Source organism: Nelumbo nucifera, chromosome 2, assembly GCF_055504915.1.
Source record: "Nelumbo nucifera cultivar China Antique chromosome 2, China Antique-T2T, whole genome shotgun sequence".
NCBI classification, from domain to species: Eukaryota; Viridiplantae; Streptophyta; class Magnoliopsida; order Proteales; family Nelumbonaceae; genus Nelumbo; species Nelumbo nucifera.
In genome coordinates, this window is record NC_142650.1 from 3,155,747 (window position 1) to 3,183,154 (window position 27,408).

Here is a 27,408-nt window from a genome sequence, read left to right on the forward strand (position 1 = left end):
CTGGGTTTGTCGATTCAAAGATTATTTCGGCTGAGTCTCCCAGAACCGTAATGGATAATAATAACAAAAAAAAAGAGAAAAATAATAATGAAAAGAAAAAGAGAATGAGAGAATGAAGAATGGTGATGAGCATATGATACCAGAACAAACTCTGTTTGTAGATTATGAGAGGGAAGAGTGATTGGCCGAGAGGATGTGATTAACTCAATCTAAAGAATAAAAAAAAGGACAAGGAATAAGTAATATAATAAAAAATTGGGAATGTGGAATCGATAGACTGATTTAATAGACTCGGACATGTCATGGGAGACTTAGGGGAGATAAATGGCGGAAAGAGAAAAGTAATAAAAAAAACATACAAATAAAAAAGGAGAGAAAAACAATAAGTAAAAAATGTAAAAATAAAAAAAATAGAAAGTAAAAAAACAAAATAATAATAATAATAATATGTAAAAATTAAAGATGAAATGAAATGGGGTTCCATAAGAAAATAGCACAAATAATTGTTTAAATAAATTTAAAAAAATAAAAACACAAAAAATAAAAATATAAAATATAAAATATAATATGTAAATATATAAAATGAATAAAAATTTTTCATTCTGAAATATTTTGGGAAGAGTCCGGCTTCAACTAGGGCAAAGCCTGTTCTAACAGACTTTATAGCCTTACCTTGGGAATATCTCCGTACTTAAATTATTTATTTCATGAGAAATTGAGAGATATTACTAAGGCTGTGTTTGGAAGATGTGTAAAATGTAATCAGTGTAAAAATACACTGATGATGTTTTACACTGAACCTTAAATATATATGACCGTTATATTTTGAAATCGATGTCAAAAGTTGTTTAAGTTTTATATTGATATAATCGATATAAAACTTTAAATGTGATGAGGTTTTACATCTATCATCGATGTAAAACTACACTCCACCCAAACGCTCAAAAACTGAACCAAAGTATAGTTTTACATCAATAATAATTACACTTTTTACCAAATGCGTACAAAAACGAATCGTAAATTTTACATCGATTTTTTATTTATATCGCATCCAAATACAGCATAATGCAAGGTTAGAAGGGGCTGCTCGAACGGTGTTGCACTACAGAAGTTGAATTCGATTGGTGACAAAGAAATCAATGTTTATCATCCTCAACCAGTTTTGTCAGATTTAGATCCGAATCATTTATCAGACCATCATAATATATAAAAGCCCGTGCTCAGCACGGATAACTCCGCTAGTATTATATTATTAGCGAAATGAATTAATATTATTTCATTACCAAATTTCCAATCAGAACCGAAAATTAGTTGTGGAATCAGATCATCCTTAATATGGAATTGGATAGGGATGGATCCATATTTCATCAAATAATAGTAAACGGATCGAAAACGGATCACTCTTAACGGATAAATTCGAACGTGAACCGCTTGCAAATCAATTTACCCAAGCGGCCAATATATGATGAGTGTTTTTTTTTTTTTTTTTTCAAGAATAAATTGGTGATTTTTTTTTTCTTTTTAATTTGATTTCGGTCGTTACTTGAAGTAGCGTAGGACCATCGGCCGGTGAAAGACATGGCCACGTAACCTATATTATCACGCCCATTTTAAGATTCTCTCTTACACGGCGACGTAGCATTGTCATCCACCGCCCAAAGTGATGGATGGAAGGTTTTATTTTTATTCCCAGAAATCCCCGAAGAAATTGACTCATAGATTGTGGTTGTCCCAAAAAATACGGATAATACGTGAAAAATTTCTTGCCCCTCATCTCCCTCTCTCCTGCTAGGCTGCTAGTGCTGGTCTGCTAGGTAGACGGCCCGCGTCTTCCGTCTCCACTCTCCCTCCATCTTCCTCATGATAATCTGAATTCAGCTGCAGAGGCCTCGAAAATATTAAGACCATGGCGAAAACCCTAATCTCGTCTCCCATTCTCACCACTTCCCTTCCCTCCCTATCTCGCCATGGCATCCACAGGTTTCCTCGACGGAGATTCGGATATACCAGTGTGAAATTCAGCTTACATGAAGTCCCTCCCCTTCACTCCTTCGATTCTTCCATCGATTTTCATGGAATCGTTAGCCGAGCTGAAGGTCTGTTGTACACGCTCGCTGACGCCGCTGTTGCTGTGAATTCTGGTTCTGATGGCGCAGCAGCCGGTACGACTGATGCCGCGGTTCAGAAGAGTGGCGGGTGGTTCGGGTTCATCTCAGAAGCCATGGAATTTGTTTTGAAGGTAGGTTTTCTTTAAAGAATTGAGGAATATGTATACTTCTGCTCCCTTTTCCTTTTGATGTTTAATTCGAAGAAAGTAAGTGCTCTCGTTTAGTTATTAGCTTCGTTAGTGATGATGCGAAATCCGGCCACTCCAAGCGAGTCTTCTAGCTGGCGACGGGCAAGAGATATCTGCGAGAAGGACGAAGGGACCCGGGGTTGAACACCCGACGGTGACTCTCCGATGCTTAAGTTAATGCTTAAGTTAGAACTCGGTAACGAACTGACAAAGAGAATGAGTACGCAAGATGAGAGCTAGAGAGTGAGTGGTGAATATGGGATACCTTTTGCCTCTGAGGGGTCGGAGTGCTGGCGTCTGACAGTTCGGTGGGGTTGATCCCAATCCCTGCAGTGGCAATCCGCTATCATGTGTACCTCGGAGTGGGCCGTTACTGTCAGGGCCGAGAGCAGCGGACTACAGCGACCGTTGCATGGTAAGTCCCGCTGGCACGAAGCCGCCAGGTGGGAGACAGGGGCGCAGCCTTCGGAATTGGCAGGCGCTGTGCCGTCATACAAGGGACGCGGGAGCAGTGTGGCAGGTACGACTTTGTCAGATGAGAAACTTCCTGTAGAACGTCGAGTCCCGTAGCGAGCTACCCTGTGACGAGCTACCCTGTGACGAGCTACCGGTGGCATGCCAAGGTGATTCTGCTTGAGGCGAGCTGCTTGTAAGTGCTACAAGGTGGCGAGCTCGAGCTGAAAGTAATGTCAGGTGTCAGGTGTCATAATGTCATTGGAGGGCCAAATCCGCCCTCATCATTTGCCCCCCACTCTCGAGCTGAAAGTAACTCGGCGAAGGAAGTAGATTTTTCTTTTTGACCCGTAATTCGACGAGCTCGTAAGCGCTGATTCAGTTTCTTAGGCTCTGGGAGATGCTTGGAAGCGAGTTGCCTGTGAGGCGCCGAGATCTCTGCCAGTTCGGTACTTTAGCCCTTAGATTCTGGGAGCGACTTGTAGTCCGCTCTCCTTGACTTTGCCCATGCCGACGAGGCGGCTGGGTCTTGTGCACCAGTGGTGCCCATGCCGTAGAGGCGACTGGGTCTTAAGTAGTATTGTTGCCTATGCCGTAGAGGCGGCTGGGTCTTAAGCAGTAATGTGGCCCTTAGGCTTTGGGAGCGACTCGTAGTCCACTCCTGGACTTTGCCCATGCCGAAGAGGCGACTGGGGCTTAAGTGCCCATGCCAAGGAGGCGACTGGGTTTTAAGTGCCCATGCCAAGGAGGCGACTGGGACTTGCTTGCCCATGCCGAAGAGGCGACTGGGTCTTAAGTGCTCATGCCAAGGAGGCGACTGGGACTAGCTCGCCCATGCCGAAGAGGCGACTGGGTCTTAAGTGCCCATGCCAAGGAGGCAACTGGGAATAGCTCACCCATGCCAAAGAGGCGATTGGGTCTTAAGTGCCCATGCCAAGGAGGCGACTGGGACTAGCTCGCCCATGCCGAAGAGGTGACTGGGTCTTAAGTGCCCATGCCGAAGAGGTGACTGGGTCTTAAGTGCCCATGCCAAGGAGGCGACTGGGACTAGCTCACCCATGCCGAAGAGGTGACTGGGTCTTAAGTGCCCATGCCAAGGAGGCGACTGGGATTTATGCGGTGCCGAGGTCTTTGTCGTCGTCTCTCCTCCTCTTCTCTGCTGGAGCTCCGGCTTTTTGATTCATTTCCTCTTCAGTCTCGATGAATTGGTCAGCGAGCTTGAGGAATGCGGTGATGTCCTTGGGCTTGTTCACCATTATGTGCCACTTGAACTCCCGGTGAGTGACTCCCCTCTTTGCTGCGGCGAGTCTCACAGCGGGGTCTAGGTCCGGGATCAGGAGGCAGCTGTTGTTGAAACGCTTGATGTAGCTCCGGATGGACTCTCCCTCTTTTTGGACTATGCTAAGAAGGCTTTCCTGCGACCTCAGACACTTCTTGCTAGTAACGAAGTGCGAGGTGAATGCTTGTACGAACTGCGCCCAGCTTTGGATTGGTCCGGATGGGAGGTTCCTATACCACGTGCGCGCTACTCCTCTGAAGGTCGTGGAGAAGGCAACGCACATGTAGGCTTCACTGGCCCCGGCGAGGTGCATCTGGGACTGGAAGCAGTCCACATGGTCATTTGGGTCAAACGACCCGCCGTACTTGTCTAGAGGGGGTACCTTGAAGTCCTTTGGCATGGGAGCTGCTAGGAGATCGGGGGAGAGGGGAGATGGCACCGAGAGGAGAGGGGCGGTCTTCGCGACTCCCGAGCTTGCCCCCGTCTTACCTTCGGGTTGTTCGGGTCGGCTGGGCTTCGCGAGCTGCTTAGGGATTAGTGCACGACGGGCTTTGGGACGCCGCCTCTACTGCCTTTTGGCTGAGTCCACGCTAGTGCTGGTTGTTTCGGTGCTGCCGGGTCGGGCCTTGGCCTGGTGAGAGTCTGACTGAAACTGGCTTTCGCGAGCTGAAGGACTTTGCCCAGAGTTTGTCGCCAGGACTTTGAACCGATTGCCCGTCAACGAGGCTTCCGGTTGCATGTGCTGGGACGAACCGACCTTGGTGGGGCGGGCGCTCCCCGACCTGCCTTGTTGCCGCGAGGCGGCGGGGGCTGTTGGTCCTCTCCTGCTGTGGGACGAGGCCTGGGAGGTCTCCCCCCCGCGGGGAGGTCGGCTACTTCGGTGGCGATCGAACGGCTGCTGGTTCAGCGGTGTTATGGGGCACCGCGGTTGGGCTGGCTGCTGGCTCTGTTGCAGCGCTGGGAACTGCTGCTGGTAGAAGTGACACAAGACTTGTTGTTGGTAATGCTGAAGTTGCTGGACTTGCTGCATTTGGGCTTGCATGACTCGTACACACTGCACTAAGTCACCAAGCTGGTTCTGCCCCACTGCGGGGGAGACCACGGCGGGTTCAGCAAAGGTGGTGTTCACCGCAGAAGGGAGTGGGGAGTTCACAGCTTCGGCGACCTGGGGTAGGTCCAGCATGGGAACTCCGAAGGTGTTGAGGGGTACAGCGACCGTTGCATGGTACGATCCGCTATCAGGGCCGAGAGCAGGCGGGCTACAGCGACCGTTGCATGGTACGATCCTGCCAGCCGGGAGACAACCTGTAGGCACGACGTCGCTAGGTGGGAGACAGGGGCGCAACCTTCTGAATTGGTAGGCGCTGCGCCATCAGACGAGGGACGCGGGAGCAGTCTGGCAGGTATGGCTTTGTCAGATGAGAAACTTCCCGTAGAACGCCGAGCCGTCCCGTAGCGAGCTACCCTGTGATGAGCTACTGGTGGCATGCCGAGGTGATTTTGCCTGAGGCGAGCTGCCTGGTGGCGAGCTCGAGCTGTCTAGTTGTCAAGAGACTGCACTTAGTTGGCATGAGGTGCCAGGTGTCATAATGTCATTGGAGGGCCAAATCCGTCCTCATCAGTTACCATTATATCAAAAGGAACCAGAATTCAGATGGGACGTCCTCCCTTTTCCTTTTGTTGTGTTTGAGTTTGAGTTATTTGTAGGCTAAGTATAATTGTTTGAGACAGAAATATATATGGCTATAATAGTAAAGATACTTTACTATTTCAGCTGTTCGGAGTTTTTGAACTTAATCCCTCACGCTGTAAAGATGCTATTGCATGTCCGTTAGATTTCTAGTTTGAAATACGTGTTTGTCATTACGTCATACTTTTATCTGCTATAGCGGTTTATCCAGATGTGGATGCGGAGTTAAAGAGTCCATGTTGGCATGGGACTTGTATGCCCAAGCCAAAACAACATGCAAAAAAAAGAAGATATGTGACTATAGAAATATAATTACTCCATTTTCCTATGCGACATCCTTAGCGGGCACTAAGACATGGTACAAACTACGTTGGAAACAGGGTATATAGTATACGGTATTAAGGCTGCATTTGGCATTCCTTATTTTAAGGACTTATCTCCTTTTTACAATTAAAAACTCAGTGTTGATAGGGACATTTTAACTGTAAAAAGGAGATAAGTCCTTAAAATAAGGAATGCCAAATGTAGCTTATGAGACACTGACTTCACCAGCTTAGCAAGCTGGCATGGGCTAAAGATCAAAATCTTGACCATTGCAAGAAAATTAACTAAGAATTGGGAGGACACCCCACTGAATTATAATAGAACATGGATGCTGTGCGCCAGAAGTAGAGTATTTAACATCTGATGGTCCATGTAAGAATTTTGTTGGAATAGCAAAGAATTGGAATTTTTATTGGACGATATGATATAAGTCATTAGTATAATCACAATTTACATGTATTGATAAATTAGTGTTGTAACTTGTGCATTTTCTCACATTATTATCAATCCTAAGGCCATTGGATGACTTATTTCCAGCATAGCAATTTCTGGCATCAATTACTAGCATGTGTCTGTCACTCAGTCTAATGGACCATCTTTGTTGTATATTTACCTTTTGAGGCAAGTGCTGGGAAAAAATACAAGTGTACTTCTTAGTTATTAGTTGGGAACCAACTTTCTTTCTGAAGTGAAAGTTCAGGTTTGGATTCATCCTAGTTATTAATTGCATATGTAGATTCCCCTGGATTGTAATCTTCCTATATTTGCTTTTGTTAAGTTGCTAACTTTTATAGAGTTTACTATATTTGGTCACTTCATGCACGTTGAAAGAAAAGAATGAACATTTTAATTCTTATGTGATATGGATATTTGTGGATGTGCTTACAGTTTGCCCATCCATGGGCTTTTAGTGTTGGCATCTTCATCTTTGTAATAAGATACAAAGAAGATTTAATGAATTAGACAGAAGGGTAATTGGAAGTTATGTTATAATAATAGCAATTAATAGTGCATCCCAATCTTGTAATATTATATGTTTTGTTAAAGTTGTTGTTAATTTCATGTTTATGTTTTAGCAAATTAGAACTATTTAAGAAAGACCAAGAGAGTGCACATGGATGATTGTTGTATTTATTGGTTATAGGTGCTGAAGGATGGACTTACAGCTGTACATGTTCCTTATGCATATGGATTTGCAATCATATTGCTCACTGTTCTTGTTAAAGTGGCTACACTCCCTTTAACGAAAAAGCAGGTGTGGTTCCTCTCTCACTGCTATAATTATTTAAATAAAGTACTCATTTCTAATAACTATATATCTAGGATTGGTTATTGATAAAAAAACTATGCATCTAGGATTTATTATTTGTATGTAGCTTGCATAATCAAAAGTATGGGCTGCATACTGTACTCAATTAAACATTGGGCATCACAAGATGAGGTGTTAGGTGAGATTTTGAGAATAACTGGGGGTTACATCAAGTTGAAAAGGATGGATGAGTGGAAAAATTGAAGGACCCTAGGAGTAAAAATTGGGAGTGCTTCTCCAATGGGTTTTTTGTGCTTTTCATGTCGGAGATGCCAAAAGTAAGTAAAAAAATATTTGGCATAAAAGCTCAAATGGGCTTTTTGCATAAAAAACCTGTTTGAAAAAGCAGAAAAAAAATCCATTCGACTTTTTATGTTTGCAAGAAGCTATTTTGAACAAAAAGCTGGTTAGCATACAAACATTAAACTAGTGCTTTTACACAGAGCCCATTTCAAAAAATGGCTTTTTCAAAAGCCCGTTTAGGCCAAAAATGAGTTGAGCACTCATAATTTTACAATGGATATGACACTGAATAGAATGGATTGGCAAAACAGGATTCATGTAGCCGACCCCATATAGTCAAGACAAAGGCTTAGATGATGATGACATCAAGTTGAAAAGAATGTTGTTTATAGAAGTAGAGTTGGGTTTTATGTGCTTCTGGGGTGCTATGCTATAAGTCATTTTACCTAGACCTATTCATGGGCCGGGCCAGGCCAGGCTTTCACTTGTCACTAATGAAAATATACTAGGCCCGAGCCCGAGCCCGGCCCGACCAACGGGCCTATAACTTGGGCCCGAGCCCGGCCCTGGTAAAAAGCCCAAAACCCGAGCCCGAAGCCCGAAGCCCGACCTAATTGAAAAAAAAAACAATTTTCCCAATTCAAATTAGAATTAAAAATTTCGATAGTATTTTTTTTTTCTATTTAAATGAACAATGGGCCTACAAGATGGTATTTTTCCCTTTCTTTTATATTTTAAAACATAATTTTACATTCTTAAATCAAAAAATTTATTCAAATGGACATAATCACATAACTAATTTTAAGTTTAATATTAGGTCGGGCCGGGTCGGGCTATTTTGACAAAACCCAAGCCCGGCTCAAATTTATTGCGGGCCGGGTTTTTTGGCCCGAATTTAAGCCCGCGGGCCTATAAGCATGTTCAAGCCCGTTCGGAGGTCGGGCCGGGCCGCGCCGGCCCGTCGGGCCACCCGGCCCATGAACAGGTCTAATTTTACCTATTCATGTTGATCAAAGAAATAGAAGAGTATTTGAGAACAGATCTTGCTCTAGAGACAAATTAACACTAAGGTGTGGCAAAATGATTATGGATTGGGTTCTAATCCTTCCAGAATTTGAAGGAGTTTCTAGGGAAGACCTTGGTGCTGGTTTTTGGAGCCTCCTTGAATTAATCTAGTTTTTCTCTTGTTTCTGTAGTAAAGGTCTTTCCAGCTTTGTAGAAGTTCCCTGTAGTGTCAGAATACAATGGGTGAGCAGGTTGGCTAATTCATTGGCTGATGTCTTAGCCAAACAAGGGGCTTCTAGGGCCTTCCTTTATAGGGCTGAGTTGTAATTCTAGTTTTGAGTTGTTTTAGCTCAAGGGTGTGGCTGCATCTCATGCTCCCCTAGGGAAGCTTGTAACAGTTTTGTTCTTTTGCTAATAAAATTTGTCACTTATAAAAAAATGGTATTTTCAGCTTTTTTGTAGCTTTGATTTTGATCTTTTGGTGATCTTTTGTCTCTTGATGTACTTTTGCTCTTTTTATTAATAAATTTTTCTTTTTTATTTATTACCAAAAAAATATTATATGACAGGAGCAGTAATTGTTATGCTTTGGGTTCTCAACAACTAAGATGTTCATATTGATCTAAGTAGAACTTATCTCAAGAATAAGATCAGTTGAAGTGGGGATGTTGAAATAGATGGTTTAGAAGACTAGGAAAGATATTTGCCACGAAAAAAGAAGAAATGTAAAGGCTAGGAAAGATAAAGTCAGAAAAATTAATGCATTGAGGAGAATCCAGAAATAGAAATTTCAGTGACAGAGAGTGAAAGCTGATTGCAATAGAATGATGGCAGAAGTGGTTTGGTGAGTTTGAAGGCTCTAAATATGAAGGGAATCGAGAAAAGGATGTAGAAAAGATTTGGAGAAGCAAAATTGGATAAAAGACTTATTTCTCTATAGGTTAGAATGTAATGGAATCCTCTTGCCAGGCCTAAGTGGGATTGGTTATGAAGATGATGATGATGAAAAGTCTCTATAATTTATTATAACAACTTTTTCTTCTTTTTTCTTTCTTTATTTTTTTAAACAAATATACTTTCTTATGATTGTTTTTCTTTATTTTTTTGGTAGGTTGAATCGACATTGGCAATGCAAAACCTTCAGCCAAAGATTAAGGCCATTCAACAAAGATATGCTGGCAATCAGGTGAAGTACATTTTCTGTTGTATACATGGTGCGAGGTCATGAATCTAAGCTTGGCCAAACAACATGTCCTGCATGCTCACTATTTGAAAGAGGAAACTGCCTCTAGAGCAGAAGAAAATACCACTAGCATTTCAATTTGGTTTCTGAAAGTGGGCATTGCATGGTTTGTGGAGGCATTTTGTTCGAAATAAATATCTCATTAAACATGTTGAGAGATTTCCGAAGAATTTTGGGAATTCGTTAGATTCATAGTTCTCCTTGTAGATAGTAGGGATATTATTTGGTCTTATTGTTTATGTTACCAATTTGGGGTATTATTGTTTTTTATGTACCTTTTAACATTAAAGTATATATGTGAATAGAGGGAGGGACCTTTAACAATTATAATACCAATTTGAGGTATTTTTGTTTTTTACGTTACCTTTCAAAATTGAGGCTTGAACCTTTGGGCTTGATTCGAGGCAGGGACTTTCTTATGCTCTCTCTCTCTCTCTCTTGGATTTTTTTTTTTTGAAATTCTGTTCCAAACCTTTATTTTAAAAATCTTCTTTTTCTTTTGAAAACCTTTTTGATTTTTAAACCTTGTTGTCCTTTTGATAAGAGGGATTTAAAAATACTTATCTAAAAAAACGTATTAACACTTTTATAAAAAGAAAACCTTTTATTTCCTCAAAAAACTTTTATTGAAGGCTTCTCTCTCTCTCTCTGCCAACATATTAAGGGGAGAGAACTAAGATGGTGGAACATCAGTGTTTTCGATCTGTTGTTGACGTGGATGGTTTGACTGTTCAACTTGTCACTCAAAATAGAAACCAGGTTTGTTTAACCCCAGAACTGTTAAACTTAACATTACCATTGGATCATTCAACCCATTTGCTGGCCGATGGTTCAATTGTTACAACTCCTCTACTACCTTTGTTTAAAACATCATTTTAAAATAAGTGAAAAGTCTTAACAAATTAAAAATAAAAAAGATTGGAGCATGTGAGAAAACACTTACTATGAGAGGAGAGAAAAAGAAGATAGAAAGACGGAAAGAGAGATTAAGAAAGAGGTGTAGAGGACATAGCAGATCAAAAAGGAAAGAATGAGAGACAAGAGAAGGGGAAGAAAGAGGATAAAGCATAGCGATACACATCATCAACTGGCGATGGGAGTGGCAGCTGCAGCACCTCTCCTTTCATTTATAATACTTGATGATTTAACATAGGATAATACCAATTATAAACATCCTTCAGCGCTGTTTGGTAGTTGTGCTTCTTACTATCTATTATTTTTGGGCATGAATTTTGGTGCCTTAACATTTCTGCCTTCATGCTATTTCCTTTCAGGAAAGAATACAACTTGAGACATCACGTCTCTATAGGCAAGCTGGCGTGAACCCATTAGCAGGTATGTCTACAATTTGTCAATTGACAATCTTTTTCTCTATGTTTATATCTGGGAATTAAATTGAATATATTTAAACAAGTTGCTTCTGAATATTATCTATTTCCTATAGACTTTGATGGCTATGAGCAATTCTTCTTCTCCATTTTATTAACAGTTCATAATATCTATGCATGGTGTTACTGCAGTGCTAATACCTCCCAATAATCTTCTAAGAATTTACTTTTGTTGCTGAACAGGATGCTTCCCAACTTTGGCCACGATACCAGTTTGGATTGGTTTGTATCAAGCTCTTTCAAATGTGGCAAATGAGGTACAAATGGATAATTCTGCAACACTTTTCGAATAGTTTTTTCAACTTATTGCAAAATAGTTCTTGCTGATATTTGTAACTCTTTTTCAAGGGATTATTGACAGAAGGTTTCTTTTGGATTCCCTCTTTGGGGGGCCCAACCACTATTGCTGCTCGACAAAGTGGGTCTGGCATTTCCTGGCTTCTTCCTTTTGTGGTAAGTTGAAAAACAGTTCACTTGATGTATGGAACTGTTTGAGATTAGATGCAAAACAGCAAAACAGCAAACAAGAGAGGAAGAGAAGAGAGAGAGCTGCTGCAATGAGTGTTAGAGAATGAGAGGTTCGAACATTACCTCTCTCTAACACTCTAAACATCTTATTAATAAGTTAATCTTTGACAAATTACAGAGAGGCCCTTGAGTGAGCAGGAAAATACAAAAAACAGAATATTACAGAGTATGGGCCCAGAATAAGGCCCACAACAGAGAGAAACATAACATAACATAAAATGACAGTCTATGGGCCATTCGGCCCATCTTCTCTACACTCCCCCTCAAGCTGAGCATAGATGTTAATCATGCCCAGCTTGCCAGTGTCATGTTGAAGCCTTGCCTTGGAAATGGCCTTGGTGAGAAAATCTGCCAATTGTCCTTCAGAAGTAATGAATGGAAGACACACTTCACTGGAGGAGACTCTTTCACGAATAAAGTGTCTATCAACCTCAATATGTTTGGTTCTATCATGTTGTACCGGGTTGTGAGCAATGTTGATGGCAGCCTGATTATCACAGTACAACATCATGGGTTTGTCATGATCTACCCCAAGTTCTTCCATTAAGGACCTTAGCCACAACAATTCCGAGACTCCATGTGCCATGGCTCTATATTCTGCTTCTGCGGAGGATCGAGCCACAACTGTTTGTTTCTTACTCCTCCAAGAGACAACATTACCAGCCACCAGACTGCAATACCCTGAAGTAGATCTTCTATCATCAATATTTCCAGCCCAATCAGCATCAGTATAGGCTTCAAGTTTCAGATGACCATGTTTGGCAAATAGAAGTCCTTTTCCTGGGGAGCCTTTCAGATAGCACAAAATCCGTTCTGCTGCTGCCATATGGGTATCTCTAGGAGCATGCATGAACTGGCTAATGCAACTGACAGCATACGCAATATCTGGCCTAGTCATGCACAGGTACAAAAACTTCCCAAGAAGTCTCTGGAAGACCCCTTTGTCTTCTAACAAAGTTCCATCCGAAGCTGAAAGTTTGTGACTCATATCAATAGGAGTTGCAGCTGGTATTGCACCCAATTTGCCAGTTTCAGACAACAAATCAAGGACATATTTCCTCTGGGAAATAAGAATCCCATCCCTGGATCTGGCAACTTCTATGCCAAGGAAATATCTCAACTCCCCCAGATCCTTAATCTCAAATTCTGTACGGAGGAAAGACTTAAGGCCCAGAATGCCTGAGGCATCATCACCAGTCACTATAATGTCATCAACATACACAATGAGATACACTGCTAGAGACCCACTTTTCTTCACAAAAAGAGTATGATCTGACTGTGTCTGAACATAGCCGAATTTAACAAGTGCAGCTCTAAATCTCTCAAACCAGGCTCTAGGAGATTGTTTGAGGCCATAAAGAGATTTATTCAGTTTACATACCTTCCCTTGCATATCTTTCCCATACATTCCTGGAGGAAGACACATGTAGACCTCCTCATGTAAGTCACCATTCAGAAATGCATTCTTTACATCTAACTGATAGAGAGGCCAATCAAAGTGAGCTGCCAGAGATAAAAGAACCCTCACAGATGTCATCTTAGCAACAGGGGCAAAAGTTTCCAGATAGTCAATCCCATATGTCTGTGTGTAGCCCTTTGCAACAAGTCTGGCTTTGTACCTCTCAATAGTCCCATCTGCCCTGTATTTAATGGTAAAAACCCACTTGCATCCAACTGGATCCTTCCCTTCAGGCAAATCCACCACCTCCCAAGTACCATTTTCATGTAGAGCATCCATTTCAGCCTGCATGGCATCTCTCCATTCTGGAATCCTAAGAGCTTCTGATACAGACCTAGGAATGGGGTTAGAAGCAACTGAAGAGAGGTAGGCACAATATGAAGGGGAAAGTAGGTCGTAAGAAAGGTGTTTGGAAATGCAGTGTGCAGTACACTTCCGCTTTCCTTTTCTAACAGCAATGGGAACATCAAGATCTGGGAAGGAGGATTCCAAGGGAACTGAAGCAATACCTGTTATCTCATCTGTGATTGGGAGGGTATGAGCCTCATCTGTTGTAAGGGAAACCGCTTGCTCATTCCTGGGTCTCTGCCTTTGATACACTTTGGGATTATGGGTAGGACGAGGAGGTAAAGAGATAGGAGCACTAGGACAAGAAGAATGAAGTGGCTGATCCTCCTTTGATTCATTTTGTGAGGATACAGATTTGTCAAGAGACTGAACTAGGACAGGAAGGGGAAGAGCAAAAACTTGTGACAGACTCTCCCCCTGTTGACAATGTCCTTCCTGAGAGGAACCATAAAAAGGAGAAAGTTCATCAAAGGTAACATCCATAGAGACATGTCTGGTGCCAGTCTTTGGATCAAAACAACAATAACCCTTTTGTGTGGGGGAGTAACCAAGGAAGATGCATTTGTGGGCTTTTGGTTCAAACTTGTGTCTCTGCACACTTGGAATGTGAACATAACAGGTACAACCAAACACACGAGGAGGAATTGGGAAGAGATCCTTATCTGGATGAAGAAGACTGAAGGGGGATTTAAACCCTAAAACCCTGGATGGCATACGGTTTATTAGATAGGTAGCAGTAAGTACAGCATCACCCCAAAATCTTGTGGGAACATGTGAGGCAAATAAAAGGCTCCTTGCAACCTCAACAATATGTCTATTTTTCCTCTCAGCAACTCCATTTTTTTCAGGGGTTCTAACACAGGAGCTTTGGTGAATAACCCCTTGTCAGAGAGATACAAGGAGAAGCTCTTCTCAAAATACTCTTTTGCATTGTCAGATCTGAAAACCTTAATTCTGGTACCAAATTGAGTTAAAACAAGCTCATGAAATTGCCTCACAAGTCTCGGGACTTCGTCTCGGGATTTCATTAAGTATATCCAAGTGAATCTAGAAAAGTCATCAATAAACAGGATAAAGTATTTGTAGCCCCCCATAGAGGGTAAGTGGTAAGGTCCCGACACATCAGAGTGTACAATATAAAAAAGAAAAGAGGATCTTTTATTGCTCACAGGGTAATTTTTTCTACAATGCTTTGACAACTGACATGACTCACAACTGAGACTGGACACACTGACTCCCTTAAACAGTTTGGGAAACAAATGACTTAAAGCAGAAAAAGGTAAATGACCCAACCGACAATGACTCAACATAATTTGACTGACAGACTCTGAAGAAGTAGAACCAAAAGCAACATTCTTGGGATGATCAAAGCATTGGCCAGGGGTGTCAAGCAAGTATATTCCATTCGCTTCATGGCCACTCCCAATCACCTTCCGAGACTTCAGGTCCTGAAACACACAGTGAGAAGGGAAAAAGGTTACACAACAATCCAATGACTTGGTCAAGCTACTTACAGATAACAAGTTGGCATTTAACTTAGGTACATGAAGAGTGGAAGATAAAAGTAAAGAGTCTGTAGGCTTGACAGTTCCCTTGCCAGAAATGGGGGCAAGAGAACCATCAGCTAAGGTGATTTTGTCACGATCAGGAAGCAAATCATATGACACAAACAAAGTGGAAAGGTTGGTCATGTGATCAGAAGCACCTGAGTCAATGATCCAAGGGGTCTTGGGATTACCTGAGGTAGATGCATGGTTAGCAGAAGCCCTTATACCTGAGTGAGCAAATGCAGTTGTGGTTGGACTTCCAGAAGGGTTGGATGATGAAGTTACACCTTCAAGCTGGCTGATCATCCTTCCAAACTTCTCATATTCAGCTTTCATGGCTGCCAATTGTGCACTTGCAGACTCAAACTCTGTATCTGTACTTGTGGCAGTATGTGCACTTCCTGTCTTTCTATTGTCATTCTTCTTCTGGAATCGGATAGGAACAAGACTGGGATGCAATTTCCAGCACTTGTCCTTAGTGTGTTTCGGCTTCTTGCAATATTCACACACCACCTCCTTCTTTCCTGTGCCACTGGGAGCTCCTGTAACCCCTTTGGGTTTGATTCCCATATTTGCAAAATGATCATTGATACTGACCCCTTGAACCTGCACTTTCCTCCTACTTTCCTCACTGCTGACCAAAGCATATGCTTGAGACAATGAAACATCTTCCTTGGACAAGATGTTTTGCTTTGTAATGTCATATTCAGAATTGAGCCCTGTCAAGAACTCAAAGACCCTATTCCTTTCAACCAATTTCCTATATGTTTCAGCATCCTTAGGGGTATCCCATGTCACGGCCTCTATCAAGTCAATTTTTGCCATATAGATTTTAGGGCTGAGAAGTATGCTGCAAGTGACTTCTCCCCCTGTCTTAGAATCTTCACATCACTTCTCAGTTTGTAAGCTCTGGCAACATTCAACTTCTGGGAGTAAGTTTCTGCAACACTATCCCAGATTTCTTTAGCTGAGTTCATCCACAAGTAATGTTGGCTAATCTGTGGCTGCATTGAGTTCACAAGCCACCCAATCACTGTGTAATTCTCCTGCACCCATTTCTCATAAGAGGGATCCTCCTCTGGGGGAGCTTTCTTGCTCCCAAAGATAAACCCCCACTTTCCTCTACTGCAAATATGAATTTTTACGGATTGTGACCAGGCCAAATAATTGGTTCCATCCAATTTAACTGTAGTTACAGCCAACAAGGAATCAGTTGTAGTTCCCAAATTATGTCCATATTCAGCAGTGCTCTTGTTCTCAATTTCTGAGAAGTCCATTATGTAACAGCTTCAATTAAGGTTTCGGCAGGCCTTTAAAAGTGATTTGATTTCAAAGAACTCAGATTGAGTTGAAACAGTAGCAAACACAGCAGCACACAAACTCAGTTCAGAACTGACAGCCGTGAGAACCAAGTTCGGTGGCAGCACTTTCAAAGAGAATAAACCCTGATTCAGCCTTCAAGGAACAATCAGCAGGCCTCCAAACAATATGTATTCTTGGTTCCCAACAGTAATTTTCCAAGGAGAACAAAGAAAACAGTCCACAGTACCTAAGAGGACTTTTTACAAACAATATGTATGCAACAGTCAACACTTCACTGTTAACAAGCAAAAATCACTTCAAGAACACTTTGTCTAGGTCCAAGAAGCAGCTGAACTAAAGTAGAGGCTTGTACCACTTAATTTAGATCAGTTTTTCAGCAGTTTGGAATCCCAATAACAGCCGAACCACACTTCTAGAATAACCCAGAAATCAGTCCAGCAACAGTGGGCCGAATGGAGGTGTGCTTTGAATGCTTTAACAGTCCTCCCAAATAACAAAAATAACTCAGCAAAGAACTGAGAAAACAACTTACAGTATCTCTGGTTTGAACTTCAAACCAGGCTGAACACTTTGCTCTCTGAGCTAGTTTCGAAATCCCTTTTCTCTGATTTCAAATCAGGCTAAAAAACTTGCTCTCTGATTCCTCCTGGTCACCGAACCCTTCTCCAAGTGTATAGAAACTTGGGCACCCTCCAATGACCTCCAAGAACCAGGCGAATGACTGTAAACATTCAGCCCTAGAACCTCCTCATGCAGTTGGCTGAACTAGAACCACATGAGGGACACGCCAAGCAACGACTCGCTCTGATACCAAGTTGAAAAACAGTTCACTTGATGTATGGAACTGTTTGAGATTAGATGCAAAACAGCAAAACAGCAAACAAGAGAGGAAGAGAAGAGAGAGAGCTGCTGCAATGAGTGTTAGAGAATGAGAGGTTCGAACATTACCTCTCTCTAACACTCTAAACATCTTATTAATAAGTTAATCTTTGACAAATTACAGAGAGGCCCTTGAGTGAGCAGGAAAATACAAAAAACAGAATATTACAGAGTATGGGCCCAGAATAAGGCCCACAACAGAGAGAAACATAACATAACATAAAATGACAGTCTATGGGCCATTCGGCCCATCTTCTCTACAAAAAAGGCTTCATGTGTCTAACACCCACAAATATAAGCTATCTATTCTTCTTATATGTTTCTGCTTCTTAATTCTCAATTTCAAACATGATGGGAACCATATCAATGTCCTGCTTATTTAGTCTCTTTGTCACCTTGTGGAAATGAACAACTTTTGCTTCTGTTTTGCTTGGCTTATGTGCTTGTCACTCTTACCTTGGTCATATGTTAGGTCTAATTGGAATAGTCCTTGCACTGACTCGGACAGTCCTAAACCTATAATTAAGAGCTATGAATGGTCAGATTGCTGGGTTTGATTGCTCGATCTTTATGATTTTTGTGTGGCCCACCTCATTTCTGCCTTGATTCATAGTCTGCTTATGATAGTCATATTTGTCAAGGTGTTTCCTAGGCGGCTAGACACCTAGCTTTGGGCATATCACTTTGAATGCCTTGGCTTATAGCAACAAGGCACCCACCTGGGTGACAAAAATTTTAAGGCAGGTGCCTTATCCTAATATATTTACTATGGCAACATCTTACTAATATTGTTGTTAATAAAATCACTTATACTTTGTTTTAACATTTTACCTTTGAAATTTTAAATATGTAAGGGTTTTGAGAAGAAAAAAATGAAAGAGAGAAGAGAAGAGAAGGATAAAAAGTTTTCTTCTTTTATCTTTTTACTCTCTCTCTCTTTCACACACACATTAAATGAAACAGTGGCTCCACCCTTGTTCCTTTTCTCTTTTGCTTACTCCCTATCTGAAAATTTTATCATATAACATTATAGCCTTCTTTAATTGCTATTTTGAAATTTTTATATGAAATTGCTCTATTACATACTTGTTAATAATACTGTTTTTTTTATTAACAATATATTTAAAATACTGTTGTCTTTTAGATGTGATGATTTTCCATGTTATCAGAGGAAACTTAATGCTTTCAATAAAGAGAATTGCTACAAAATTGGTATACAAAATTAGGGAACGTTTTCTATTTTATAAAATTGTTATTGCCTAGGCGCCCACCTAGGTGACTAGGTGCCCCACTGTTGCCCAGAATTGCCTAGATGCCTTGACAGCTGTGGATGCACTAAATAACTAAACTTGTTTTAAAGTTTATGCATGTTGTCTGGATATGGATAACAAGATACATAATTATCCTTCCTACAGGATGGTCATCCACCATTGGGTTGGCATGACACTGCAGCATACCTTGTTTTACCTGTCCTCCTTGTTATTTCTCAATATGTCTCAATGGAGCTCATGAAACCACCTCAGGTGCAGAATCAACTTGTTAAACTCTTTCTAGACTGTTTTTACATTTTGCTTCTTGAACATATAAAAAACACTAACTTTTTTCCCCTTTTCTCAGACTGATGATCCAGCTCAAAAGAACACGCTTCTCGTTTTCAAGTTCCTTCCACTAATGATTGGTTACTTTTCTTTGTCAGTACCATCGGGATTGTCAATTTACTGGTTGGTGTCTAATTAGCAATCACTGTGATTATGCCATACATAAAACATCTACTTATGACTACCTTTGCTAATTTCATTTATCTGTCAACCATTTGCATGATTTTTTTTTTCTTTTCTGGAAATTTGGTTCAATTTACACAAAATAGCTATAAACAATTAATGAGCTTCTCATGTCTTTGCACTTCGATGCAACATATACTTAGAAATAGTAGAAAACTGCTGAATCAAAGAATCTGTAAAGAAAAGAGATATTTCTTGAAGAAGAAGAGAAAGAGAAGAGAAGAAATTGAGAAAGAAAAAGAGAGGAACCAGTCCTGGCCGCCCTCCTCACTAGTATTTATACTTTTAATTAAAAAGGGTACAATGACTAGTATGCCCTTATAGGGCGGCTAACACATAAAACTGCATATATAACTCAAAAGAACCACTCATAAGGGACCTAACAAGAGTGCTGTGGTCCCCACTTCCTATCTAACCAATAAATAAACATAAACAACTACTAAATCTGCTCAAATCTACCCAAAAACCTCAACAGAAATAAAACATGATCAAATGCATTGTGTGGAGATTTGAGACCCATTACTGAATGGGGCACATCCTATGAACTTCCATGGACGATTTATTGGAACATCTCTGCCCAAAGGAAATGTGAAGCTGAACAGTTGAAAATATATTTTAGATTGATATATGCCCTTCTAGATTCAATGACCTGGAATTGTTAAATCTTGCATTGTTATCTCACTGATGCCTGCCCTGTGCCACCATGTGTCTATGGGGAATATTATACTTGGACGGTTGGACCAAGATATTGGCTTGTTTTGGCCGTATATCATTGACACACCAGCATGATGCTTAAGAAACTTTTCAATTTTGCCTAGAACTTTGTGTTTGAGTTTATTGTTATTGTCATTATTTTTTTGGGATAATGGATGTTCTTGTATTACTTAGCCATTATGCTGCTTATTAATATTTGGGATTGGACAGGTTCACAAACAATGTTCTCAGCACAGCACAACAAGTATGGTTACGGAAATTGGGTGGTGCAAAGCCTGTTGTGAATGAGAATGCAAGTGGAATAATTAGTGCAGGACGTGCAAAGCGCTCAACTTCTGATCCAGTACAGACTGGTGATAGGTTGGCCATATTCTTCTTGTGTATTTTACTTAATTTTCACCTGGTTTACTAACTGCCGTAATTATAAAACTAACAAATAAAAATTTAACAAATAGAAGATTTAGGCAATCGAAGGAAGAAGAGAGGAAGAAAAAACTAAGCAAGGCTCTGCTAGTTGAAGAGGTTCAGACTATGGCTTCATCGGAGTCTGATGATGCCTCAGATGAAAAAACAATGAAGGATAAGGTATATTCCAAGATGTACTATTTACATGATTTTGGCATGAGTCAAATTTGGTGTTACTATCATGCACAAAAGAGTTATTCTTCATTGTCTATTACTGTCTGCATTAGAAAAGTACCTGAGAGAAGTTGTCTCCACGGCTGCTGTAAACATAACTGACATACAGCCATGCAGTTGGGATCTGTCTTTCCTACAATCCTGTAAAGTGTATTTGTTATGCTTATCTGATTTGGTACATAGTTGTATTGCAGATCTCCTTTTGTGGGATCCATCAAACAGAAGGTTCCAAGCTCCCATTAGCCTCATTTTCCATTACTAAGTGCAAGGCCAACCACTCCTGTCTAGTTGATGCATCTCAACCTTGGGGTGGCCCTTCATGAAGTCAATCATCTATCTACATGTCATCTTTCTTGTCAGATTTATCCTAGTTTCATTTTGTTTTTCATCCTTCAGGGCCTTTAGTTTGCACAAGATTATCATCACTGTAGTGTGGCACATGACAGCTACTTCTCTCTTTCTCCTCCCCCTCCCCCTATTTTCTTGTATTGTTCCTTCCACTTTTACACTCAATTAACTGATTATGCCAACATACCCATGCCTAGCTGCACTCAAATCTATGAATGTTGTCTGTTGATTGCAAATATTTGATCCACAAAATATGCTTGTATTTTTTGGTTTCCTAAAGATTTTTTTTTATTATCTGGTTGATGTGCATCATTTGTACAGTACTCTTGGAAAAATCTCCACCTTAGGCATCCAGTTCATGTCCTTTTTTTTTACTTTTTAATTTTCCCTAGTATGAACACCATGCATCTTGTGAACTTTAATTCTCACAACGAAAGGGAATTAATTACTCTCCAATAGGGGAATCAAGATATGTTTCCATCATTGGATATTCATGACCTCATTCACTTGGCAAGAGTGATGGCAATCAGAAAGTGGGCTCCACCATCTCTACTAAATTCTGTTCTGCATCATTCACGTAGTACCAATAATCTCCACCTTAGGCATACAATTTATGTTTGATTTTTTACTTTTTAAACATTTTTCCTAGCATTAGCGGAATGCATCTTGTGAACTTTAAATCTTACAACGAATGGGAACCAATTACTCTCTAATGGGGATCAAGAAATGTTTCCATCATGGCATATTCATAACCTGATTCATTTGGCAAAAAGTGGTGGCAATAAGGTGCTCCACTGCCTCTGCTAAATTCTGTTCTGTAGGTTATGGTTGTAAATCATGCCACTGTTTACAACTAGTCTGACAATGACATGGCTGCTAGATTCTACCTCTTAATTTATGTCTAAGACAGTCGATAAGTAATAACAAAGAGCTGAGTTGAACTCATGATTTGTGCAGAAAAACAATAACTGAGCTTTTGCTATGACATTGTTATAATTATTCATGGTAATAAAATTTGATCAACTGCATTACTATGATTTCTTGGAATTCTGGAAGGTGCAATGTTTATTGATCTTTGCTTTATTCAAGACTTTGCTCTGAATCTTGTGAACTAACTAGCAGGATGATAAGGTTTTGGAAGAGGCATATGCTTCTAGTGGTAGCAAACAGCTTCCAGGTTATTCAGGGCCAAGGAAGAGCAAGCGATCAAAGCGGAAGCGTGCTGTATAAGTGTCATGTATATCATTCATTGCGGTGTAGTTTTCTGGTGAGTCCTGTATATCTCAATTGACTGTATCTAAATTAATATATAGCAGCCATTTTTATCTTGGCTTATTCATTTTAGTGCAAACCACAAACCAGGAAATTCAACTAGAAATCCCATTCCCAGTTTCAAAAGAAGGGGAGAAGAGTAGAAGAAACCTTATTATTCATGGTATCAGAATAGATTTTTGATCTCGGAGCATTTGTTGCATTCTGCTCCAATAATTCTGGAATTCTTATAGATTTTAGTTTCCTAAAGGATAAGGATGTTTTGTTTGGAGGCCTGTCATGCAAGCAATCTGGGTTGGTGGACTCTATAGATGGCCCCACTTTAGAGTCATCCATTTGTTCTTGTCTGCTCACCCCATACTATATATTGGACTTTTCCAGTGACTATGGTGGCCATCTGAATCTTTCAATTTTAAATGAAAGCAAAAAGAAAGAAAGAAATAAAGAGGGCAGAAATAGCAGTCCCTTGCGCTGGAACTTGGTGGGTGAAGAAGGGTGATCAAGCCGGTTTAACATGGAACCCCTTCATCCTGCTACCTCATCTGTTTTGTAAGAAAATATATCAAAATGACGCTTGAATGTCCTTGATAGTGTAGCGTCCTTCCCAATACCAAAAGCCATGATCAGATAACAATGACTAATGTAGCATGAAGTTATGCCAAGGCTTCCAGCATGTTTGCTAAACAGAGAACATAGTTATGTGATTGTGTCAGGGTAAGAGAGATACTAGCGAAGTTTCTTATGCTCTCCTTCCTGTGGAAAAACTGGGAAAAAGAACGAAGTTTCATTTCATGTTGTATTTGATATGGTAGTAGAAACTTAAGCAATACTGTTCATTTAGAACTGCTGAAGTTTTTATAGTGGTGCAATGGTCCAATAATTATGTTAATATTAAGATAGAGAAATTGTTGAAATGGCTCGTCAATCAAAATGTTTTGACAAAAAAAATTAAAATTAGAAAGTGTGATATGCTTGAATATTCTTTGCAAAACTTAAGAAAGGAAGAATATATTAATTGTCCATTGAGATCTCTCAAGTCTCAACCACCTTTGTGCATTTTTTTTGGTATTTTCGTGCAAGAAGTTGACTATTCTTTTTTTTTCTTCCCCTTCAGAACTTTTATGTTTTAATTATATTACCAGCGATTTGTACATGCGAACCATGGCTGCTTAGTTTGACACCAAAAGAATGTTGCTAGAAGTTACAGGTAGAAACAGGAAGTTTATCATTTGAGGATTTACTGAATTTGAACGTTCAAATTAAACTAGAAAATGATCTTCCTGTATGGGGCGGGGCCACTGTTCTGACCACCCTTTTTTTTTTTGAGAAAGGGTAAAGTAACTTTATTAAAACTGATCAAGAGATTACAACTGCAGCCCCACAAAAGGAGCCGAACACACCAGAACAAAGCTGAGCAAACTTCTAGATCTCATCTGAGCTCCCAGAACCGAGGTCTGGAGACCTTTAGCAGCTGCAACCCAAGAGACCAGTTTGCCAAAAGTGAGAGATTAAACAGTCTGAATCTTTAGCTTTAATGCTTTATTATAGAAGATCCTTCTATTTCTTTCAGACCAGATGGTACTAATCACTGCTGCAGGAATGGCACTCCAAAACACTTTTAGCCAGCTTGGATAAACCTTGTAGATCCCAAATCCATAGCAGATCCATAACAGAATTAGGCATGACCCAATTAAGATCCAAGGCAGAGAAAATGCCCTCAAATAAGAAACAAAGCAATGAATGAACAGGTGGCTGCTATCCTCTTCAGCTTGACCACACAACACACACAGCGGATCCTGAATCTGTAATCCTCTTCTTATCACTCTTTTTGGTAAGGCACCTATCTAGACCCGCTGCCCAGGCCAAGGCATTTACTTTGGAAGGGGCTATTGAGTTCCAAATAGTAGCCGCCGGAACAACCAACTGATTACTTAAAATCCTATCAAAAGATTTGACAGAAAACAGCCCATCAACACTGCAATTCCAGCTCCATAGTGTCCTCATCCAATAGGTCTAGGGATTGCCTTGACAACAGCTCCAACAGCTCTGAGACTAGATCAATTTTCCGGTTTTGAAAGGGTCTTCTGAACTCTGAAGGCCTCCAGGAGAATGTGTCATCTCTAACTTCATAACAGTCAGCCACTAAACTATTCTGGTTCTTAGCAATTTGGAACAGCCGGTGAAATAGCTCCGCTAAAGGCCTGTTACTACATCAGTTGTCCTTTCAGAAATTCAGCCTTCGATATTACCCACATTTGGAGTCAAACCTCTGCTTAGAAGCGGTAAAGCTTCCATGACTTTCTTCCACAGAGAAGTGAGAGAACATCCCAGAGAAAACAATTGGGTAGAAGTTACCCAATCACCACTATCAGTCTCATATTTAGCCGCAATTAGCTTCCTTCACCAAATTGTCTTTTTCTTTTTCAAATCTCCGGATCCACTTTCCCAAGAGAGAAACGTTAAATAACTTTATAGTTTTCCAACCCCAAGGTCTCATTTTCCTTGGGAGTACAAACTTGGTTCCAATTTACTAGATGTATCTTTTTTTTTCCTCCCACCCTTTCCAAAGGAAGTCACTCTGTAACTTTTCAATTCTGTGAGCTACTTTAGCCAGGATTGGAAACAAAGAAAGGGAAATAGGAGGGAAGATCGGACAGGGAGCTCTATAGAAATATATGTATACCGGTCAGTTCGGTTAACTGTCGGTTTTCTATATTGGTTAACCGAAATTGAACTGGTATCTTCAGTTTTTTAAAAACACCGAACTGAAACCAAACTGACCGGTTCGGTTAACTGATTTTTCGATTCGGTTTCGGTCAGTTTGCTTTATTGTTTTTTTTTTTGCTCAGCCATGGGGCTACACAGTTGGGGGAAGCCCATTCCACAATAGATGTCAACAGGTCGGGTTCAGCACAGGTGTGACTCAATCCTAATCCGCACTGACCTGGTTTGAAAAAACATGATTTTTGATAGGGCTGTTCATAAGTCGGGTTGGGTTGGTTTGACTCAACCCATGAAGGGTTGGTTTGGGTCGATTTGGTTTGTTTGGCATTGTTTGTGAACAACCCTAAATGTTGTGTAAATTTTCCTACTCAAAAAAGGAAAACAATCTTAAAGACAAAAGTAATTCCCATTTAACTAATGTTTTATTGTTCTTTAATGTTAAAAATAAGTAACTAACTAAAAAGAAGAAACTAGGATAGGGATTATTTAGTTAGAAAAAGACTAGGAAATCAAAAACTAACTTGGTTCAGTTTCGGTTTTTATACATAAAAATCGAAACCGAATCGAATTATTGGTTTATCCCTCTTCACAACCCTAAACCAACCGGTGGTGAAGAAAAACTGATCAAATCGGGTTGGGTTGGGCCGGTTTGGCATTATTTGTGACAACCCTAATTTTTGAACCTAACTCGACCCTATAGGGTTTAACCTGATTCCAACCCGACTTGACCCATATAATTTTAAATGTATTAAATGTATTTTTTAACACATTTTGAAAACCTAAAATACATTAATTTAAATAAGAAAATTGTTGTATAGATTCTAAGGTGTTTTTTTTCATTTAAAAAAAGAAGAAAATCAAAATCAACATATACTTAAATTCTAAACTTTAAGCCTATAAAGTTTGAAGTCAAAAAAATTGCAAGAATACTTGGCATTTATGCAAAGAATCAAAACCCGAACTCGGTGGGGGTGGGTCAGCCAAAACCCTAACCCAACCCTAAACCAAATATACTTGACCCTAACCTGACCCTATAGGGTCAGGTCAAACCGAGTTTACCATTTAACCCTAGCCATTGACATCCCTTTTCCACTCCCTCAACCCACCCTCCCCAACCCTGGTAGCATTTTTTGTTTGTTGGGTTAAAATTAAAACTTTTATTGGAGTTATGGAAACCATGTTAAAAAAATGAGTTTAGTCATGGTTTTTAAAAATGACCCGGAGACTGAACCAGTCAAGGGTTTGGTTAGTGGGTTGAACGGTTTGACCGTTCTGTAGAGAGGTTGATTCACAACTTTACAACTGTGCTCATACCCAGCTTAGTGGAACTTGAGTAATGCTGTTGATCATGGTTTTTAAAACCATATTGGACCGGAAAAAGTGGTCAGGTGATCAATTTCGTTTCACCCCAAAACTGTTATTTTGCCCAAAACCATTGATTTGGTCAGTAAATTGCTGGTTTAGGCGATCAAATCATTTGAACCATCCAACGATTTAACCGTTTTTTTAAATTTTTTATTTCTTATTTTTTGTCAAAATGGGTTGTCTGTTCGATTCAAATGGTCGGACCGTTCGGCCTGAGAACTGAACCCCTGACCAATTCGTTTTTAAAAACCTTGCTGCTGACTAAAAAGGAGTCTGGATCTCCTACCAACAAAAGTTACAAAACACATTCCAACCCCCATTATCAACATGATCCAACAATGCACATCTCATTCATAGCGGGTCTCACTTTTATGGTGGGTCCACATGGTTCTTCGTTCAATGTATCAATTAGCGTGAAATTCAAGGGTTGATATTCACTATTCTCACTTTGATAGAGGCCTAGAGGGAACACCTCTAACGAATTACAACAATCTGTCCTGCTAAACAAAGCTAGAAAAACGATTATTAACATCCAACGATCCATCAATCTTAATAAGACCAGGAATCCAAGGATCAACCCTTTCAATCTTATACCAATATGATTTCACACCACATCTCATATATATGGCGGATCCCACTTTTATGGTGAGTCTCAGTCTCATGGTAAGTGTGTGGTGTTAAATCAAGTTGGTAGAGGGTTGGAATGTGTTTTATGGCAGAATATCCCAACTTGTGCAAATGCCAATCACCATAGATCAATTGTTGAATGCATTACTTTCTTTTCTTTTACTCTCCTTTTATTTTTTTTTTCTTTATTGTTTGGACGGGAGAGGAATTTGTGGGTTGTTTAGCTAGGAAGCAGCATCAGCGTCAATTGAAGCCGATTTCAACTATTCAACATGTCTTTTATCTCCTTTATTACTACATCAAGACCATGTGCCAATTAACTTCTCCAGCTATCATCCATTTCTTGATTTTGGTATTGGTTCTTGCCACATGCTCGGCAAGTGGTTAAGGCATCAATTGTATTTATAAATACTCTCTTGTACCAATAAGAAATAATAACAAAGTTTCTTTCTCATCACAAGTTGCGTTGAGCTTTACACTTACTCATCACAACCCTCTCTCATCGCATCTCTATAATTTTGTTATGGTATCAGAGCCATCAGTCTAATCCACCGTTGCATCTTGGTCTCTCCAATAACGCCAATGACTCTGTTATTCTTCATATCACAAGAAGATGGCTATTAG

The 27,408-nt window shown here is 40.3% G+C and overlaps 1 protein-coding gene across 7 annotated transcripts; it reads left to right on the forward strand.

Annotated features, from left to right (window-relative positions):
• Positions 1-1,701: 1,701 nt before the first annotated feature.
• On the forward strand, positions 1,702-23,637 carry ALB3 (63 kDa inner membrane family protein). Of its 7 annotated transcripts, XR_016082339.1 has the most exons (13): positions 1,702-2,239; positions 7,187-7,297; positions 9,711-9,785; positions 11,117-11,177; positions 11,414-11,487; positions 11,579-11,683; positions 18,730-18,837; positions 18,932-19,035; positions 20,020-20,169; positions 20,265-20,394; positions 21,919-22,063; positions 23,183-23,275; positions 23,445-23,637. XR_016082339.1 is itself a non-coding variant. In XM_010254916.3 (12 exons), the coding sequence occupies exons 1-11, from the start codon at positions 1,907-1,909 to the stop codon at positions 22,024-22,026; spliced, it is 1,359 nt and encodes a 452-aa protein (XP_010253218.1). In that variant the 5' UTR covers positions 1,702-1,906; the 3' UTR covers positions 22,027-22,063; positions 23,445-23,637. The 7 variants fall into 7 exon arrangements, 6 of the variants coding, with proteins under 6 accessions (XP_010253218.1, XP_088753651.1, XP_010253219.1 ...); XM_010254916.3 differs by lacking the exon at positions 23,183-23,275; XM_088897525.1 differs by lacking the exon at positions 23,183-23,275 and having other exon boundaries at positions 20,268-20,394.
• The last annotated feature ends 3,771 nt before the right edge of the window (positions 23,638-27,408 follow it).

Bases quoted from the DNA above. Each gene is read 5' to 3' on its own strand.
- ALB3 (XM_010254916.3), top strand. From the start codon at position 1,907: ATGGCGAAAACCCTAATCTCGTCTCCCATTCTCACCACTTCCCTTCCC. The intron at 11,178-11,413 runs GTATGTCTACAA...GTTGCTGAACAG, and splicing joins TGGCGTGAACCCATTAGCAG to GATGCTTCCCAACTTTGGCC. The intron at 20,395-21,918 runs GTATATTCCAAG...ACTAACTAGCAG, and splicing joins AAAAAACAATGAAGGATAAG to GATGATAAGGTTTTGGAAGA.